The 19799-nt window shown below is 40.6% G+C and overlaps 1 protein-coding gene across 1 annotated transcript in view; it reads left to right on the top strand.

Annotated features, from left to right (window-relative positions):
* The first annotated feature begins 5595 nt into the window (after positions 1–5595).
* The window catches only part of MTPN (myotrophin), a 72773-nt gene continuing 58569 nt past the window's right edge, over positions 5596–19799 (top strand). The window contains exon 1 of the mRNA XM_040259951.1: positions 5596–5977. Coding sequence (XP_040115885.1) covers positions 5906–5977 — 72 coding nt within the window. The 5' untranslated portion in view covers positions 5596–5905. The remainder of the gene's footprint in view (positions 5978–19799) is intronic.

The raw sequence follows: 19799 nt of genomic DNA, 5'->3' as shown, positions 1-19799 counted from the left end.
ATGTGGAATCTGAAAAATCCAAACTCACAGAAACAGTAGATAGGTGGTTACCAGAGGCTGTGAGGTGGGGGAAATGGGTGAAAGTGGTCAAAGAGTACCAAATGCCAGTTACAAGATGAATAAGTTCTGGAAAATCTAATGTTCAGCATGGTGATTATACTTAACAATACTGTATTGTATACCTGAAAAATGCTGAGAGAATAAATCTCCCAAATTCTCACCACAAGAAAAAAAGTAACTATGAAGTGACGGTTGTGTTAACTATCCTTGTTGAGGCAATAATTTTGCAATATATACATATGAAATTATCATACCGTTATCGTACACCTATTCAATGTTATGTCAATTATATCACAGTAAAGCTGGAAAGAAAATAAATAAAAACATGCCCTTTACCTCCCCCACACCCCACCCCACCCTCACCAGGCAACACATAAAAATAGTTGGCAACACATAAAAATAGTTACCAACACATGCCACCAGCTTTCCATTTCCCGTTCTCTTCCACCAGAGCCACAAGTTTACAGCATACATTCATCATCTGCCTTCCATGCCTCACCATGCTATCACAGGAGATTGTTTTGCCAAATGTTTCTTTCCTGCGAATATGAATCACCATCCATATGGCTTCCAATATCACTTCCTTTGTTGTGTACCACCTAGCCCCCAAATCAATGCCATCTATTGAAGATTTTTGTTCTAGTAATAGCCCACCACTGTCAGTCAAGATTGACTCAGTGTTGCTGCAGTCATAAACACCACAATCTCAGTGGCTTGAAACAATGAAAGTTTAATTACTATTTTATTCATTATGGGGTGGCAGGGGAATTCTGCTCATTGCGGTCGCTCAGGAACACGGCTGACTGCAGCCACTTTTTCTAATGTTGCTGGTTGCTGCGGGAGAGAGAAAAGGGCCCTCTGAAGGGTCTTGCATTGGCAAGCCTGGAAGTGACTCATGTTACTTCTGCTCATAACTAATAGGCCAAAATAAGTTACATGACATTATCCAACCACAAGGAAGCCAGGAAGAGCAATTCTCTCTTGTGCCTGGGATGCCAGACGAAAGGAAAAATTGCTGAATGCCTGCCAAAACAGGTAACCAAAAAGCAATGAATATATTTGTGATAAGTGAGCTAAATTTAAAAAAAAAAAAGTAGGTTATACACAATTGAGGGGCCTATTTAAAGTGAATAGTGTGGGAGGCCTCTCTGAAGAAGTAACATTTGCGTTGAGACCTCCAAGTGAGCATGAATTAAGAGAACATTCCAGACAGGAAGCAACAAGCTTAACAGCCCTAGGGTGGAATAGGCTTGATTTTTACTGAAACTGCCAGAAGATGAGATCTATGAGAAATAAAAAAGTAAAGGGATGTGAGGGGAGTGTTATGCATGGGAGAAACCATCAGGGTCAAATCACAGAGGACCCTGAGTGCCACAGCAAATAAATAGAATTTATTCTAAAATGCAATAGGAAGTCATTGAAAGGTCTTAAGATAAGAAATGCATGTTTGATTTATGTTTAAAAAAGTAACTGGCTCTGTGGTAAATTACTCGGAAAAGGGTGAGAGTGAAAATGGGGATGCCAGCTGGGATGCCCTTGTAGCAGTGCAAGAGATGACAGGGTTAGGAAGGGCCATAGTGGGGTAGTCAGCAGGGAAGATGCCAAGAAGTGAACCACTTAAGATATTTTTTGCAGAGCTTACTGATGGATGAAATAAAAGAAAAGTTAGGAGTGGCAGTTGTCGTCCATGACTCGCATTGTCAAGGATGAACAAAGCAGGACATTAGTTAATGTGGTAAGAACAGATTTTTATTAATAATAACTATTGCTGTAAGGAAAAAAGAGTCCAACATGAACTGAACGAAACTTCAATCTGTACAGAGATGAATAGGTGTTTTAAAGGGAGAATGAGGGAAAGGCGGGAGAGTCAAGTCAGGGAAGTAAAAAATTACAAAAGCTTAGTGTCAATGTGTCTGAGTCTTTCAATCCCATGCACTGTAGCCCGCCAGGCTCCTCTGTCCGTGGAATTTCCCAGGGAAGGATACTGGAGTGGGTAGCCATTAGGAGGGCATGACAACCCATTCCAGTATTCATGCCTGGAGAATCCCAAGGACAGAGGAGATTGGCGGGCTACAGTCCTTAGGGTTACAAAGAGTCAGACTCAACTGAAGAGACTTAGCGCACATGGACGCCGTCAATTTTGATGCAATTAGGCCTGCTGTGTCTGCTAGTGGTGATGACTGGAGTCAGGATTCTACCCTCCTGCAGAAGCTGGGAGAGAGAGGTCCCAGTCTTGGGTGTTGACTGGAATAAACAGCGGCTTTGGCACCCTTGAATTTTCTCATGCAGGCACTTTAAGAGGACTGGGATTATTTTAGGATGTGGCCTCGAGAGGACCTATGTTCCTGTTTGTTCGAGTCTTTATAGACAGAGGTTGAAGCCTAGTCAAGAGGGCTCATAGGAGTCTGACTATAGTTTAGTCGAGGAGAGAAAATTTGTTGTTGTTTTTGGTTTTAGTGGCAGGGTGCTTGGTGATGTCATTCACAGAGAAGGGATGGTCTAGAGGACAACTAAATTTAGAATACCGAAGAGACCAAATCCTATTTTGGACACATTAAGTCTGAAACATTCAAATGAGTAAAAAGTTAAATATCAGAATGGATCACATAAGAGAAGTCTGGGCTAGAGATAAAAATCAAGAGGTTTCAGCAGGATGTAACTCAGAGATCACACAGGTGGGAGTTAAAAAAGAACTTCAGGAGTTACCCAACAAACTCATCCTTGAGACTTGTTTCCAGAAATGTGTCATCGTTAGGTATGTGAAATTGTATTTCTAATCGTCAGAAAGGAAAATTAACAGAATAACAATCAAGGTAGCTATTAAATATTTGGAGATTTTTTTCTATTTTTCTTTTGGTTTGAATCCTATCTCTATTTGCTATTGCTAAATCATAGGGCTTCCCGGGTGGTGTGAGTGGTAAAGAACCCACCTGCCAACTCAGGAGAGGTGGGTTCTATCCCTTGTTTGGGAAGATCCCTTGGAGGAGGGTACAGCAACCCACTCCAGTATTCATGCCTGGAGAATCCCATGGACAGATGAGCCTGGCAGGCCACAGGCCATGGGGTTACAAAGAGTTGGATACAACTGAAGCGATTTAGCCACACACAGTCTGTTTTCTGATCCCTATACTCTACAGCAAGCCTAGAAAAGTAGCTTGGTTTATCATTTATCAGTTTCAGTTCATTTCAGTCACTCAGTCCGACTCTTTGCAACCCCATGAACCACAGTATGCCAGGCCTCCCTGTCCATCTCCAACTCCTGGAGTTCACCCAAACTCATGTCCATTGAGTCGGTGATGCCATCCAACCATCTCATCCTCTGTTGTCCCCTTCTCTTCCTGCCTTCAATCTTTCCCAGCATCAGGGTCTTTCCAATGAGTCAGCTCTTTGCATCATGTGGCCAAAGTATTGGAGTTTCACCTTCAACATCAGTCCTTCCAATGAATACCCAGGACTGATCTCCTTTAGGATGGACTGGTTGGATTTTCTTGCAGGCCAAGGGACTCTCAAGAGTCTTCTCCATCACCACAGTTCAAAAGCATCAATTCTTTGGTGCTCAGCTCTCTTTGTAACACAACTCTCACATCCATACATGACCACTGGAAAAACCATAGCCTTGATTAGATGGACCTTTGTTGACAAAGTAATGTCTCTGCTTTTCAATACGCTGTCTAGGTTGGTCATAACTTTCCTTCCAAGGAGTAAGTGTCTTTTAATTTCATGGCTGCAGTCACCATCTGCAGTGATTTTGAGCCCAGAAAAATAGCCACTGTTTCCACTCTTTCTCCATCTATTTGCCATGAAGTGATGGGACCGGATGCCATGATCTTAGTTTTCTGAATGTTGAGCTTTAAGCCAACTTTTTCCCTCTCCTCTTTCACTTTCATCAAGAGGCTCTTTAGTTCTTCTTCACTTTCTGCCATAAGGGTGGTGTCATCTGCATATCTGAGGTTATTGATATTTCTCCCAGCAATCTTGATTCCAGCTTGTGCTTCCTCCAGCCCAGCGTTTCTCATGATGTACTCTGCATATAACTTAAATAAGCAGTGACAATAGGTCATAAATAATAGACTATACATATATATATATAATATAATAGACTATATTATATATATAATATATTATATATAATAGACTATATATATACACACATATAATTGTTCCAATAAGAGTTTTTATTGTCTCTCTGTGTGTTGGTATGTGCACGCCTGGATCATTAGGGTTAAAGCACAATTCACCTAGCGGCTGTGCCCTAGGTTATTAGAGTCAGTCTCTAGGAAAAGTGGAACCGGTTTTGCTAGAACGGTCCTGAAGCATCAAAGCAAAAGAACAAAAATTCTTAAAACAAAATTTTTTAAAAATACAAATTGCAGTGGTTAGTTAAGTTTGCTCTGCCCTATGGCATCAAACTAAAGTCTTAAGTCTCTGGACAGCATTTGCCGGTTGGGGAGATGAATCAATTTTCCCTCCACAGAACATTATGTGTAGTATTGACACACAGCATTCACTTCGTTGTCTTGAGTATGGAAGAGTTCCTTGAGGGCAGGAATTGTTTTATGCCACCTTTTTTTTTTTTTTAATCTCCTTGGAAGAAAAGTTATGACCAACCTAGACAGCTTATTAAAAACCAGAGGCATTAATTTGCCAACAAAGGTCCATCTAGTCAAAGCTATGGTTTTTCAGTACTCATGAATGGATCTGAGAGTTGTACTATAAAGAAAGCTGAGCGCAGAAGAATCCATGCTTTTGAACTGCGGTGTTGGAGAAGACTCTTGAGAGTCCCTTGGACTGTAAGGAGATCCAACCAGTCCATCCTAAAGGAAACTAGTCCTGAATATTCATTGGAAGGACTGATGCTGAAGCTGAAACTCCAATACTTTGGCCACGTGATGCGAAGAACTGACTCATTTTAAAAAACCCTGATGCTGGGAAAGATTGAAGACAGGAGGAGTAGGGGACTACAGACGATGAGATGGCTGGAGGGCATCTCCGACTCAATGGACATGAGTTTGAATAAGCTCTGGGACTTGGAGATGGACAGAGAGGCCTGGCGTGCTGCAGTCCATGGAGTCGCAAAGAGTCCGACGCGACTGAGCAACTGAACTGAAGCTTTTTTTTTTTTTTAGCATATTCTCTGTGCCTAGCGGAGCCTGACATGTAGTAGGAGCCCAAGGATGCTCGATAGTCGAGGAAGGAAAGGAAAGATCAAGGAAGGGAAGGAAGGAGGGAAGGAGGGGAAAGAAAAGGGAAGGAATTCAATTTCTTCTGAACACTTAGAAGGTGAGCAAGGTGTGCTCCAACATTATGAGTTGTTACTTTAAGTTTTTCCCATTCACGCTGCTCAGTTCCTCCACGAGCGCTCTGGCCCTTCTTGACCTCCAACCCAGTTGTCTGGTCTCCCAGACACGCCCACTACTCCCCGACCCGCGTTCGCCCGGCGGCTCTGTCACTGCGTCTGCGCACGCGGAGCGCACCGCCGCGGGCCTTCGGGGCGGGGTCCCGAGCAGGGCGTTCCGCCGCGGGGAAGAGGAAGAGGAAGTTGGGGGACGGTCCTAGCCGGGAGTGAACCGGAAGTGCAAGCGCTACTGCTTCTCCTCTGCCAGGCGGAACCTGCTCTGCTGGGCCCGGTGGCCGCAAAAAAAAAAAAAAAAAAAAACTTCTTTCTCCCGCCCTAACGGTCGCCGCGGCCAACTGCCTCGCCCGCCTGGCCGCCTACCCCGCCTTCTCTTCTGTGCGGCTGCCGCGCGGCCCTGTGTCCCTCTCGCCCGGCGGGATCCGCTTGCCGCTGCCACCGCCTCCTCGTCTTGCTGTCCGGCCAGCCGGCCCGCCCCGCCCCGCTGCAGTGATGTGCGACAAGGAGTTCATGTGGGCCCTGAAAAACGGAGACCTGGATGAGGTGAAAGACTATGTGGCCAAGGTAAGTGGGGGAATGAGTGGAGTCGGCGAGAGCACGGAGGAGGGATGGAGAGGAGACTGAGGAAGCGGGGGCGACCTCCTGGATGGAGGTGGCGCGGAGAGAGTGGGAGGCCGGGAGCGTCTAAAGCCGAAAACTGGGTCCACAGGAAGCGGTCGCGTTCTGGGTCCGATAACTGCCGTGGTGACACAGGGTCTTGCCTTCCTGGCTTCTCGGGGGAGGGGAGAGTGGGTGACCAGCTCTTCTAGAGTCGCTTAAGAGCACTGAGGACTTGAGTTCTGCCCTGTTCGACGCCAGCATTACTTCCAATCTTTGGATGAGGTAATTCTCCATCTTGGACCTGCCCACTAATGAACGAAGTAACTTAAGTGATTAGAACCAGAGTAACGTTTTCTATTTAACTTTGGGCCTGTTATGAATTTAAAGTATTCCTTGACCGTGAAAGAAAAAAAAGGAGTACCGAAAATAGCAGTAGTTAAAATTCTGAAACTTGGTGTCACTTCACTGTGAACTCTTAACTTTGGGTGTGGCCTCTTTTCCTCTCCCCCGCTGCAACGAATAACTTAATTTGCCTCCAGTGGTCAAGTTGTCAGTTAGCATCTGGGAGTGTTTAAGATACTTGAGCAGTTTTCAAACCAGCGGGTTAACTTCAGTGATTACATCTTTCTCCTAGATTCCATCAGAAGTGCTTACATGTGTAATAAAAAGTAATGTAGTTTAGTCACAGTACATTTAGAGGGAAACTCATGATGATGAAAGCTCATCTCAAACCTAAACTCAAATGTGAATCCACGTTGTGATGGAGTGGTAAACTTAAAATTCCAATGGCCTGCCTTAGGACCCTGAAATTACGCCTTGTGTAATTATGAGAGAACTTATATGTGATTCTAACATGGTGGTGATCTAAAAAGAAATCTTCCGAAACAAAATAGGACTTTATTACATAAATATGGAGCACATGTTGTTTCTAAAATGTATAACTTTGTGATACGATCATGGAGGGCATCTTGCTCAACTTCTAAAAGCTTGAGATCCAGCTTCTAGTTCTTCAAAGGCGTGACCACTGGTATGTGATGCTGTTTCTGCTTCACAGTGGAGTGTTAGAAGCAAGTAAGCAAAAGCAGTTTCCTAAAACTTACAGGATTGTGCAGGGCAAGCTACTGTTAGTTTTTACTCTGTTTAATACCATTACAATCTAGACTTTCCGCATGCAGATTATCTTCTTAGTCCTTTGAGGTGGATTTTTAGGATACTGTTAACCGGTTGCCTTCAGCTAGTGGGAGTCTGAAACCAGTCTTCTTGGATGTTTCAATGTAAGGTTAAAGGAAAGAAGTTACTTGGAACTTTTCATGGTATAATTCCAGTGGTGAGACACGGCATGCAGTACTCTGGAAGTCAGTGGCCTTGTTTTTCCACTAATGGTGGCACCTAGTTTATTTTCTATTCTTGAGATTTGAAAAGTTAAGGACTGAGCTTGCAGCTTCAAAAATAACATGCTTTACATAGTGTCATCCTGTTACATTATCCTTGTGCATCTTGTGAAGTAAATCTTTTTATTAGTCCCATTTTACAGATAAGATTACTGAGATACAGGGTGCATAAGGGGGAAAAAAAATCTAGTTACAGAGATAACAAAGGAAGGCAGAACTAAACTGCTGACTCCCAGACTTACACTCCTTCACTGCTCCATGCAGTCTCACAGTCTAAACTGTAATTGTGAGAATTTATGATACCAAGATATCTAGCAGGACATTTCCAAGGTCCACATCCAGGCAGATTATGCAGTTTTCAGTCACACAAAAACATCTGTGTAAAAATAAGTGCTAGTAACAATGAATTGATTTGTTTTCGGTTTTTAAGTTTTCTGTTTAATTTTGGTTTTTCCCTAATACAACCATACTGCCTACACTCATTAACAAAAAAGATGTGCATAAGAGGGAAGGGTAGACATCAAAAGAAAGTATTAAGAACTGATTTATCCAAAAAAGTAATTCTTTGAACAGATCATGGAGCTTTTTCTTTTCTTAGTGTTTATCGAGTAAAAACTAAGAGACTGTTGAGTCTCTTAAAATCTTTTGCTTTGTTAATGAAAAATGATAAAACAGCCAAAAACTAGCCCTCCATTTTTCACTGACTGAGCTCTCCTGCTGTGCCTTTTTATATTTCAAGTCCTCCTAACATGGTTTCTTCTGCCCAGCTTCCATCTTCCCTGCTTATTCATAGATTTACCTTTTTCATCTGTGGGCACTCATTATTATTTTCTAAGTTTATGTAATCTGCATTTATCTGAGTTGTGTACAAAGAAAGTACATAAAGAAACATGTTTTCCTTCTGAGGGGTGAGAATCTTTAAAATACTCTTCCTGAGTACACCTGTGAAGATCTCACATTGTTAACATATAAGAATGGACCTGTAGGTGAAGCAGTTTAGTATTTTTCCTTAAAATTAATGTTTTAAAAAGCAATAATTGTATTTTTCTACCGACTTGAGTACAGAAGTCTGGAGTATGGATACGCATAAATTGTTGGCTTGGGGTGAATTCTCAAATTCTGAAAAATAAATTCAAAGTTCCAAAACCATTGAAAATTATATGTTCCTAAATGAAAAAAGCAACATATAAAGAAAAACAGATTATTCCGTGTTACATGCTTATCTGAATCATCATTAAAACAGTATCTGAAGCAGTTTGGTTTCTTGACTATAAGAAATTAAATATAAAGACTATATTAATTCTTCCATTTTTATTGGGTACCGTGCACGCCCCCAACACTGCTAATTTTGGCATGATAGTGATGCTCAGAAAACTTAGACATTAATGTTCATCTGACCTCTGGTAAAAGCATTCATACTGATAGGGTAGCATGTAGATTAAAAGTAACTTCACATAGAACAGTTTGTTCAATTGGAAAACAAGTGAAAGACGCGAAGTGGGATATTCATCAGCAATGGTAGTAGTATTCACCGTTTTCAATCTGTGTGATTCATCTGAATGCCTTTTTTTTGCCTTCCATTTCTGCCTTTATGTTAATTTCTCCCATTGGTGTTAACTCAGCCTTCATTTGCACTCCAAACTTAGTAAATAACTGCATTCAGATAAATCCTGAATGTTTCTATTTTTCTTGTCCACCTTCTAATGACTTCATGACCCACCCATTTGCCCAAACTAGAAATTGGGGAATTTCCCCAACTTTTTGAGTGGTATCAAGACGACCTTATTTCTTAGTTCCTTTCTCTTAACATCATTACTTTAAATTAACTGCTACTTGACCATCTGGACTATATTTTCCTTGACTGTAGTTTCTCTCTCGTCCCTGGTCAGCTGGAACATCTCAGCTGGAGGAATCTCTATGTAATAGGAATCTGAGTGTCTTTTTCAGCCACCCTCCTTCATTACCCTTATACTTTTGTGATTCCCCATTATTTATTTTTAAAAGGGCCAACTCCTCCTTGGTTTGGCATCCCAGATCATGAAGATCTGGCCTATGCTGGCCTGTTTAAACTCTCCTCTTTACACTTGCTCTGTTCCAGACCTCACCAAGCTGTTTCTTACTTGTATATTTTCTTCACCTGTGATCTTCATCCTTCCTGACCAAGTCAGTTCACCGCAGTCCCTAAGTCCTACCTGGTGAGCTATTTATCCTCTTAGCTTAACTATCACCTCCTCCAGAAAGGCATTTTGACTTCAAATAGAGTGCTGCTTCTACTGTGTCACTTACCAAATTGCTATGATTTTGTTTATATGTCTGTCTTTAATTAAAGGCTGTGAGCCTCTGGAGGATAGTTACATTATCCTTTTTCATCTTTGTATCTCCAGTATGGTGCCAAGGAATCTCACACATTAAAAGCATATGTTCCAAATAAATCCTTTATATTCTTAAGGTCACTGTAGTTTTAACATCCTGCATTAGTTATGTAATAATAATTATTGACAAGATGACTTATTTTGGCAAATACTGGAAAGTACTCTGTACGATTTTTACCTCAATTTTTATTTGCCTTTTACCACAGCATTTCAGTGTAGATAATTGCATTCCCATTTTAAAGATGAGGAAATTGAAGCTAAAGAGAAGTTAAGTAATTTGACAAGATCACAAAATAAGTAGCATACCTGGGATTTAAACACAGAGCTGTCTTTACAGCCCATATATTTTTCACCAGATCGGTCTGTCATGAAATGGTTGTCTGGCTTCTTAGCTCACAGTAACTTACTTAGCGTGAGCACCTTAAGAAGATGAGAAAGGGGCTTGCAAGAGGCAAGCACAAGTTATTTGATTGTGAATAAGGCAATGGCACCCCACTCCAGTACTCTTGCCTGGAAAATCCCATGGACAGAGGAGCCTGGTGGGCTGTAGTCCATGGGGTCGGGAAGAGTCGGACACGACTGAGCGACTTCACTTTCACTTTTCACTTTCATGCATTGGAGAAGGAAATGGCAACCCACTCCAGTATTCTTGCCTGGAGACTCCCAGGGACGGGGGAGCCTGGTGGGCTGCCATCTATGGGGTCGCACAGAGTCGGACACGACTGAAGCGACTTAGCAGCAGCAGCAAGGATATAGTAAAATGGCTATAGTTTTTTAAAATTTTAGCTGTTTCCTTTTAAAATTGTTACATTTGGAAATAATTAGCATGGAGACTTCTCTATAAACTTCAAATCTTGTCAGGTGCTATCTTCTCAAAAGTGTTCCTAAAGAAACTGATTGACAGCTTCTGGAAACGTGTGCGTGCACGTGCGCATGTTCAGTTGTGTCCGACTTTGCTACCCCGTGGACTGTAGCCCGCCAGGCTCCTCTATCCATGGAATTTTCCAGACAAGAATACTGGAGTAGGTTGCCATTTCCTACTCCAGGGGGTTTTCCTGACCAGGGATCTAACCTGCGTCTCTTGCATTTCCTGCATTGATAGGCAGATTCTTTATTGCTGTGCTGCCTGTGAAGCCCTCATAGTCATACATAATCTTATCATTTGTATTAATAATTATCCTATAGAAAAAGTTAAGTTGTGTCTGTTTGCTTTAAGAAGAAACAAAAGTTAACTGAAGTATTGAGATTTCTATTCAGAATGGTTTAAACAAATGGCACTTTTTTCAAAAAGTATGTTCTTAAAACTTTATTTGAATACTGTGAAGCCATGCGGAAGTGTAACTGCTTTTATTTATCACGCCAACCCATGAACGCAGTTAATTTGTTAACCCAGCATTAGAGGTTTTAGAGATGAAGAAACAAAGCCAAAGGTTAAACAACTTGCCCAAGGTCATAGAGCTCTTGAGTGACAAAGCTGAGATTTTAAGTCAGTCTCTCTGACGTCAGAGCTCTTATTACGTAAGCATAACATTGACTTTCATTTTTCAACAATACTGGATAACTCAGGGATGATATATTATTGAATATAATTAAGTATTAAAAATAATCACAGCAAGATGGTAATTATCCGTTGAGACTACTTAGAGGTGAGCTTTGTGTTTAGTTTTGAGTCTCCAGCTCTCAGGTAAATGCTTGTGAGTGGTATGGTAAGTAGTTACTTTAGACTTTCCAGCAGGTCTGATATATGTACTCTTGTTTACATGTGCTTCTGTTTCACTTGCTGTGAAACACTAGACATCAGGTCTCTCTCTAACTTCTCTTTCTCTGTGGTTTTCTTTCCCACTCCAGCCCCTTTCTAGTTACACCTGCCTTTGACATTCTGATAGGTTGAAAAGCAACAATTGTTCATCTTGTGAGAGAAAAGGATCTCTTGAACCTGAGGAAAAGTATCAACTCTAATCTTTAGAAATTGCATGACTTATTGGGATTATGTTTCACTTTCCTAATAGGCAATTGAAAAGAGGTCCTGATTCAAACTATCTTGCATATATCAGTTTTACATAGTTTCCTCTTTTTTGTTTCTTTTTTAAATTACCAGTTTGTTTCTTATAAAAATTTGTCACTGTGTTTAGGCCCTTTCTGCAGTAGGGCTTGTGACCCAGTCAGAAAGCCAGTAGGTCAGCTTGTGTAAAAAGGTGCCCTCAGTAGATACAGAATAGTTTAGATACTTTTCTGTGTGTCTCTTACTTTGAATTTAAAATGAGAAGATCTTTTTTACATTGCAGGAGGAGTGTTTACTCATATGTACATCAGCTATTTGTCATGTTTTGCTTTGAGAATCTAAACATTATACAAAACTAGGGCAAACAAGTAAAAGTGTAATAAAGCTGATTTAAATTTTAAAATAACATACTTATTATTTAAAGGATTAAGCTCTATTGATAGAATCATCAGTTCAGTTGCTCAGTCATGTCTGACTCTTTGGGACCCCATGGATTGCAGCATGCCAGGCCTTCCTGTTAATAAAATAAAACAAAGTACCCCCTGCCCATTATCCCTACTGGAGTGTTTTTTTTATTTAAAATACAGATTTTATTAGGTTTTTTTAAGACAGAAAAGTATAAAAGACAAAATTTGGTCTGTAATTCTGCTCTCTAGATAATTACTGTTAACAAGTGAAATTAACTCAGGTACAGACTAGAAAATACAGCACCTGTGGCTCCCTGTGCCAGTACCTGTGAACAAAGTTAGCCATTCTTAACAGCTTCCTGTAATTCCAGAAAAACATTGGGAAACCCACTTACTCATCCATTTCCCCACTTTAAAAAATTTCTGTGCACACTTCTGCACTTTGCTCTTTTTTTAATTCCTTAATAATTTATCTTAGGTTCCACATTACATTTATTCATCCCTCCTTTTTAAGTGGTGCATATTATTCCATTTTATGGATATACCATAATTTAACTAATGCTCCATAATAAACATCTTTTTTTCTGGCTCGTGTTGTTGTGATTACCTTTATATATATATATATATATAGATATGTTTGTATGTGTGTACACACCTTGACAGTTTCTGAGGCCATAGCTCTATGACCTTCCTGATGAGTTTTATCAACTTAGACACAAGTCAGTAGCACATGAGACTGACCATTCCCTAATGACATTGCATTTTTGCTATTTGAATAGGTGATTTGCATTTCTTTAATGAGGAAATGAAACATCAGAACTTTTAGCATTTGTATTCATTTCCTCAGATTTCTTGGTTATACCTTTCTTTCATTTTTCTAGTAGGTAATCAGTCTGATTTTTTAAATTGATTTGTATGAGCCTTTTATAAATTAAGTTAGTTTTTTATCATATATTTTGCAAGTGTTTTTCCCGGTTTGTCTCTTGGCTTTATCTTTTGTTGTTGTTTTCAATTCAGTCGTTCAGTTGTGTCCAACTCTTTGCTAGCCCATGAATCACAGCACGCCAGGCCTTCCTGTCCATCACCAACTCCCGGAGTTCACTCAAACTCATGTCCATCGAGTCGGTGATGCCATCCAGCCATCTCATCCTTTTGGAATTAAATTCTGGCTAGCTTATTAACCTGATCACTTTCAGTGAGGTAGTTAACTGCTTAGAGCTTGAATTTCCTGAATTGGAGAAAGTGGGGATAATGATACCTACTTAATATATGTAAACTGTATACTATTTTCCCTGGATTATAGTGAGTGCCAGTAAATGTTAACCATTGTTATTAATAACAACCCAACATTTGTTTAGAAGTGAAACTACTTAAAGATCATCTAGTCTACCTTCCTCATTTTGTAAATGAGGAAAAATTAGATATTAAAGGACTTGACTCAGATAATACTGCTAATTAGGATTAGGGCTTCAGTTCACTTTTTCTGTCCTGAACAGGTGCCTGTTTCACTGCATTGCACTGTTTTCTAATGAAGTGCTTTATATAGCTGTTACCACTGTTATATTCTTTTTTTGTTCCACTCTATTTGCTTGGTAAATTTCTGCTTATTTTTAAAGTTTTTGTTTTGCATAACATTTCCTGTATTATTAATCTCTCTTTTAAGCCAGTGTAGTATGCTAATAATATAGAGCTTTCTTATTGTATTATGTTTTAATGTAGAGTTGCTTAAACTTAAACTTATGGGCTTTGGGCTTGACTAACAAGTCATTGGATTTGAGTTTGAAAAACTGTGTGTGGCTTAAGAAACTCTTTCTCTGTGGAATATATCTCTTTTAAGTTTTGAATGTTCCAAGAGTTTTGTCTTAATGAATGGTTAAAAAAGCAAAGGTGCCAGGTATAGGAGTTTATCACTTGTTGTTATTTAAGTATTTGACTAATGCCTTTCAAACTGAGAACACAGAGACTCCTCAAAATATTTCTGCAAGTCTCGATTTAATTTACAGTGTTTGTAGAGAGGCATTTGTTTTCTTGGGGGTGGACCTCGCAGCCTTTGAGCCCCTTCCTGCTTTTGAAGATTTACCTGCTATATGTATGGCTTCCCTGGTGGCTCAGAGGGTAAAGCAGTCTGCCTGCAATGTGGGAGACCTGGGTTCGATCCCTGAGTCAGGAAGATCTCCTGGAGAAGGAAATGGCAACCCACTCAAGTATTCTTGCCTGGAGAATCCCATGGACAGAGGAGCCTGGTGTAGACTATAGTCCATGGGGTCGCAGAGTCAGACACAACTGAGCGACTTCATTTTCTTTTCTGCTATTTATATATAGTATGAATCTTGGTGAAATGCAAGGCCTAGCTCCCACTGCACAAGCAGAAAAGGACAAATAAATTGCTTTCTTTTGCCCAAAGTTTAGGAAATGGGCCATAACCCAAACATGGCTAATTGGATGGTTTTATCTGGAGCTGATACTCAGGCACAGGAAACGATAAAGCACCCACTTTCCAAAAGGAGAAGTAGTGTCTGTTGTGGTATCTTTTCTCTACCCAGGTGGTTCGTGTCACAAATTTTGATTTTGATTTCTTGCCTTTAAGCCTCCTCACTTGGTTCCTACCCATTTCCTGAGTGTGGTTCTTCAAATGTCTCAGCAATTCTGAGAGCTGCTTTTAATATCTGTACGTTTCTGTTCATCACTGTAAACTGGTTTCTATTGCTTGCAGTTAAGAACCCTATATTAATTTTGCCTGCCTATCTACCCTGTTGTGCTGTATAGTTTTTGAAGTTAGAACTTATCTTTGTATTTCCAGTATTTATCACGTTATCTCTTACCCACCTGTAGCTTAGTTAAATTTGAGTTGAAGTATCTCCAACAATTGACCCTTCCTTTGTTTTTCCAAAGTTTTTTTTTTTCTTTTACCATATTCCTCTTTAAAACATATGTTCTTACTATAAATATTTCTTCATTTCCTCACTTAAAGCTAGTTTCAAACTACTCTATTCACCTTTTCTTTATTACTATAATAGTTGTGAAAAACAGTAGTAATGATAGCAGTTACATAGGTATAAAACTAACTTCCACTTATAACCTCTTATGACAATCATTTTAGAATTTCAGTTAAGTATTTTCAAATTATTAATTTCATTACAGCATTATTTACAATAGGCAAGATATGGAAGCAGTCTAAGCATCCATCAGTAGAAGAATGAAGCATGTGCCATGCGTATATATGATGGAATATTACTCAGCCATAAAAAGAGAATGAAATAATGTCATTTGCAGCAACATGGATTGACCCAGAGATTATCATATTAAGTGAAGTAAGTCAGAGAAAGACAAATACTGTATAGTTTTACTTATATGTGGAATCTAAAAAGCAAAATATGTAATCAAAACATAACAACACAGATGCATAGATAAGAGAACTAATAGGTGGTTGCCAGAGGGGAGGAGGGTGGGAGAGTTAAGTGAAATAGGAGATGAAGAGTTATAATCTTCAGTTACAAAATAAATGTGTCACAGAGATGAAATGTACAGTGTAGTGAATATAGTTAATATGGTAATGACGGGTGGTAACTATTACTAATCATGGGGGTCATTTTGAAATCTTTGGAAGTGTGATATCACTGTTGTGCACCTGGAACTAACGTAGTGTTGTATGTAGGTCGTTTATATTTCAGTTAAAAAATAAGATTACATACATGAAAAAAGCTTTTAGTAACAGCATTTGAAAATACTATTACCAAGAAAAACACTCAAATATGTAAATAAGTCTTAAATGTGTTTCCGTTTTCAGTTCAGTTCAGTTGCTCAGTTGTATCTGACTCTTTGCGACCCCATGGGCTGCAGCACACCAGGCCTCCCTGTCCGTCACCAACTCCTGGAGTTCACTCAGACTCATGTCCGTTGACTCGGTGATGCCACTCATCCTCTGCTGTCTCCTTCTCCTCCCACCTTCAATCTTTCCCAGCATCAGAGTCTTTTCAAATGAGTCAGTTCTTTGCATCAGGTGGCCAAAGGATTGGAGTTTCAGCTTCAGCATCATTCCTTCCAATGAATATTCAAGACTGATTACTTTTATGATGCACTGGTTGTATCTCCTTGCAGTCCAAGGGACTCTCAAGAGTCTTCTCCAACACCACAGTTCAAAAGCATCAATTCTTTGGCGCTCAGCTTTCTTTATGGTCCAACTCTCACATCCATATATGACTACTGGAAAAACCATAGCCTTGACTACACCAGCTTTTGTTGGCAAAGTAATATCTCTGGTTTTTAATATGCTGTCTAGGTTGGTCATAACTGTTCTTCCAAGGAACAAGCGTCTTTTAATTTCATGGCTACAGTCACCATCTGCAGTGATTTTGGAGCCCCCCAAAATAAAGTCTGTCACTGTTTCCACTGTTTCCCCATCTCTTTGCCATGAAGTGATGGGACCAGATGCCATGATCTTAGTTTTCTGAATGTTGAGTTTTAAGCCAACTTTTTCACTCTCCTCTTTCATTTTTATCGAGAAGCTCTTTAGTTCTTCTTCACTTTCTGCCATAAGGGTGGTTTCATCTGCTTATTGATATTTCTCCTGGCAATCTTGATTCCAGCTTGTGCTTCAGCCAGCCCAGTGTTTCTCATGATGTACTCTGCATATAAGTTAAATAAGCAGGGTGACAATATACAGGCCTGACATACTCCTTTCCCTATTTGGAACCAGTCTGTTGTTCCATGTCCAGTTCTAACTGTTGCTTCCTGACCTGCATACAGATTTCTCAAGAGGCAAGTCAGGTGGTCTGGTATTCTCATCTCTTTCAGAATTTTCCACATTTTATTGTGATCCACACAGTCAAGGGCTTTGGCATAGTCAATAAAGCAGAAATAGATGTTTTTCTGGAACTCTCTTGCTTTTTCCATGATCCAGCAGATGTTGGCAATTTGATCTCTGGTTCCTCTGCCTTTTCTAAAACCAGCTTGAATATCTGCAAGTTCATGGTTCACGTATTGCTGAAGCCTGGCTTGGAAAATTTTGAGCATTACTTTACTAGCGTGTGAGATGAGTGCAATTGTACAGTAGTTTGAGTATTCTTTAGCATTGCCTTTCTTTGGGATTGGAATGAAAACTGAGCTTTTCCAGTCCTGTGGCCACTGCTCAGTTTTCCCAATTTGCTGACATATTGAGTGCAGCACTTTCACAGCATCATCTTGTAGAATTTAAAATAGCTCCAGTGGAGTTCCATACCTCCACTAGCTTTGTTCATAGTGATGCATCCTAAGGCCCACTTGACTTCACGTTCCAGGATGTCTGTCTCTAGGTGAATGAGCACACCATCATGATTATCTGGCTCGTGAAGATCTTTTTTGTACAGTTCTTCTGTGTATTCTTGCCTCCTCTTCTTAATATCTTCTGCTTCTGTTAGGTCCATACCATTTCTGTCCTTTATCGAGCCCATCTTTACATGAAAGGTTTCCTTGATATCTCTGATTTTCTTGAAAAGATCTCTAGTCTTTCCCATTCTGTTCCTTTCCTCTATTTCCCTGCACTGATTACTGAGGAAGGATTTCTTATCTCTCCTTGCTATTCTTTGGAACTCTATATTCAAATGGGTATATCTTTCCTTTTCTCCTTTGCTTTTCGCGTCTCTTCTTTTCACAACTATATGTAAGGCCTCCTCAGACAGCCTTGTTGGTTTTTTGCATTTCTTTTTCTTGGGGATGGTCTTGATCCCTGTCTCCTGTACAGTGTCACAAACCTCCATCCATAGTTCATCAGGCACTCTATCAGATATAGTCCCTTCAATCTTTTTCTCACTTCCACTGTATAATTGTAAGCGATTTGATTTAGGTCATACCTGAATGGTCTAGTGATTTTCCCCACTCTTCAATTTAAGTCTGAATTTGGCAATAAGGAGTTCATGATCTGAGCCACAGTCAGCTCCCAGTCTTGTTTTTGCTGACTGTATAGAGCTTCTCCACCTTTGGCTGCAAAGAATATAATCAATCTGATTTTGGTGTTGACCATCTGGTGGTGTCCACGTGTAGAGTCTTCTCGTGTTGTTGGAAGAGGGTGTTTGCTATGACCAGTGCATTCTCTTGGCAAAACTCTATTAGCCTTTGCCCTGCATCATTCTGTACTCCAAGGGCAAATTTGCGTGTTACCCAAGGTGTTTCTTGACTTCCTACTTTTGCATTCCAGTCCCTTATAATGAAAAGGACATCTTTTCTGGGTGTTAGTTCTAGAAGGTCTTGTGGTGTTCTTAGAACGGTTCAAGTTCAGCTTCCTTAGCATTACTGGTCGGGGCATAGACTTTGAATTACTGTGATATTGAATGGTTTGCCTTGGAAACAAACAGAGATCATTCTGTCATTTTTGAGATTGCATCCAAGTGCTGCATTTCAGACTCATTTACTGTGATGGCTACTCCATTTCTTCAAAGGGATTCTTGCGCACAGTAGTAGATATAATGGTCATCTGAGTTAAATTCACCCATTCCAGTCCATTTTAGTTCTCTGAGTCCTAAAATGTTGACGTTCACTCTTGCCATCTCCTGTTTGACCACTTCCAATTTACCTTGATTCATGGACCTGGTGGCTCAGAGGTTAAAGCATCTGCTCAGAGGTTAAAGCGTCTGCCTCCAATGTGGGAGACCTGGGTTTGATCCCTGGAGAAGGAAATGGCAACCCACTCCAGTATTCTTGCCTGGAGAATCCCATGGACGGAAGAGCCTGGTGGGCTACAGTGCATGGGATCACAAAAAGTTGGACACGACTGAGTGACTTAACTTTAACTTTATGGACCTAACATTCCAGGTTCCTATGGAATATTGCTCTTTACAGCATCAGACCTTGCTTCCATCACCAGTCACATCCACAACTGGGTGTTGTTTTTGCGTTGGCTCCATCTCTTCATTCTTTCTGTAGTTGGTTCTCTGCTGATTTCCAATAGCATATTGGGCACCTACCGACCTGGGGAGTTCATCTTTCAGTGTCCTTTCTTTGTCTTTTCATATTGTTCATGGGGTTCTCAAGGCAAGAATACTGAAGTGGTTTGCCATTCCCTTCTCCAGTGGACCACATTTTGTTAGAACTCTCCACCATAACCTGTCCGTCTTGGGTGGCCGTACACAGCATGGCTCATAGTTTCATTGAGTTAGACAAGGCTGTGATCCATGTGATTAGATTGGGCCATTTTCTGTGATTGTGGTTTTCCATCTGTCTGCCCTCTGGTGGCGGAGAAGGCAATGGCACCCCACTCCGGTACTCTTGGAAAATTCCATGGACGGAGGAGCCTGGTGGGCTGCAGTCCCTGGGGTCGCTAAGAGTCCGGCATGACTGAGCGACTTCCCTTTCACTTTTCACTTTCCTGCATTGGAGAAGGAAATGGCAACCCACTCCAGTGTTCTTTCCTGGAGAATCCTAGGGACAGAGGAGCGTAGTGGGCTGCCGTCTATGGGGTCGCACAGAGTCGGACACGACTAAAGCGACTTAGCAGTAGCAGCCCTCTGTTGGAGAAGGATTAAGAGGTTTATGGAAGCTTCCTGATGGGAGAGACTGACTGAAGGGGAAACTGGGTCTTGTTCTGATGAGCCTGGGCTGTGCTCAGTAAATCTTTAATCCAGTTTTCTGTTGATGGGAGGG

This window comes from Oryx dammah, unplaced genomic scaffold, assembly GCF_014754425.2.
Source record: "Oryx dammah isolate SB20612 unplaced genomic scaffold, SCBI_Odam_1.1 HiC_scaffold_18, whole genome shotgun sequence".
Lineage (NCBI taxonomy): Eukaryota > Metazoa > Chordata > Mammalia > Artiodactyla > Bovidae > Oryx > Oryx dammah.
This window is presented reverse-complemented; position numbering and strand designations above follow the sequence as displayed.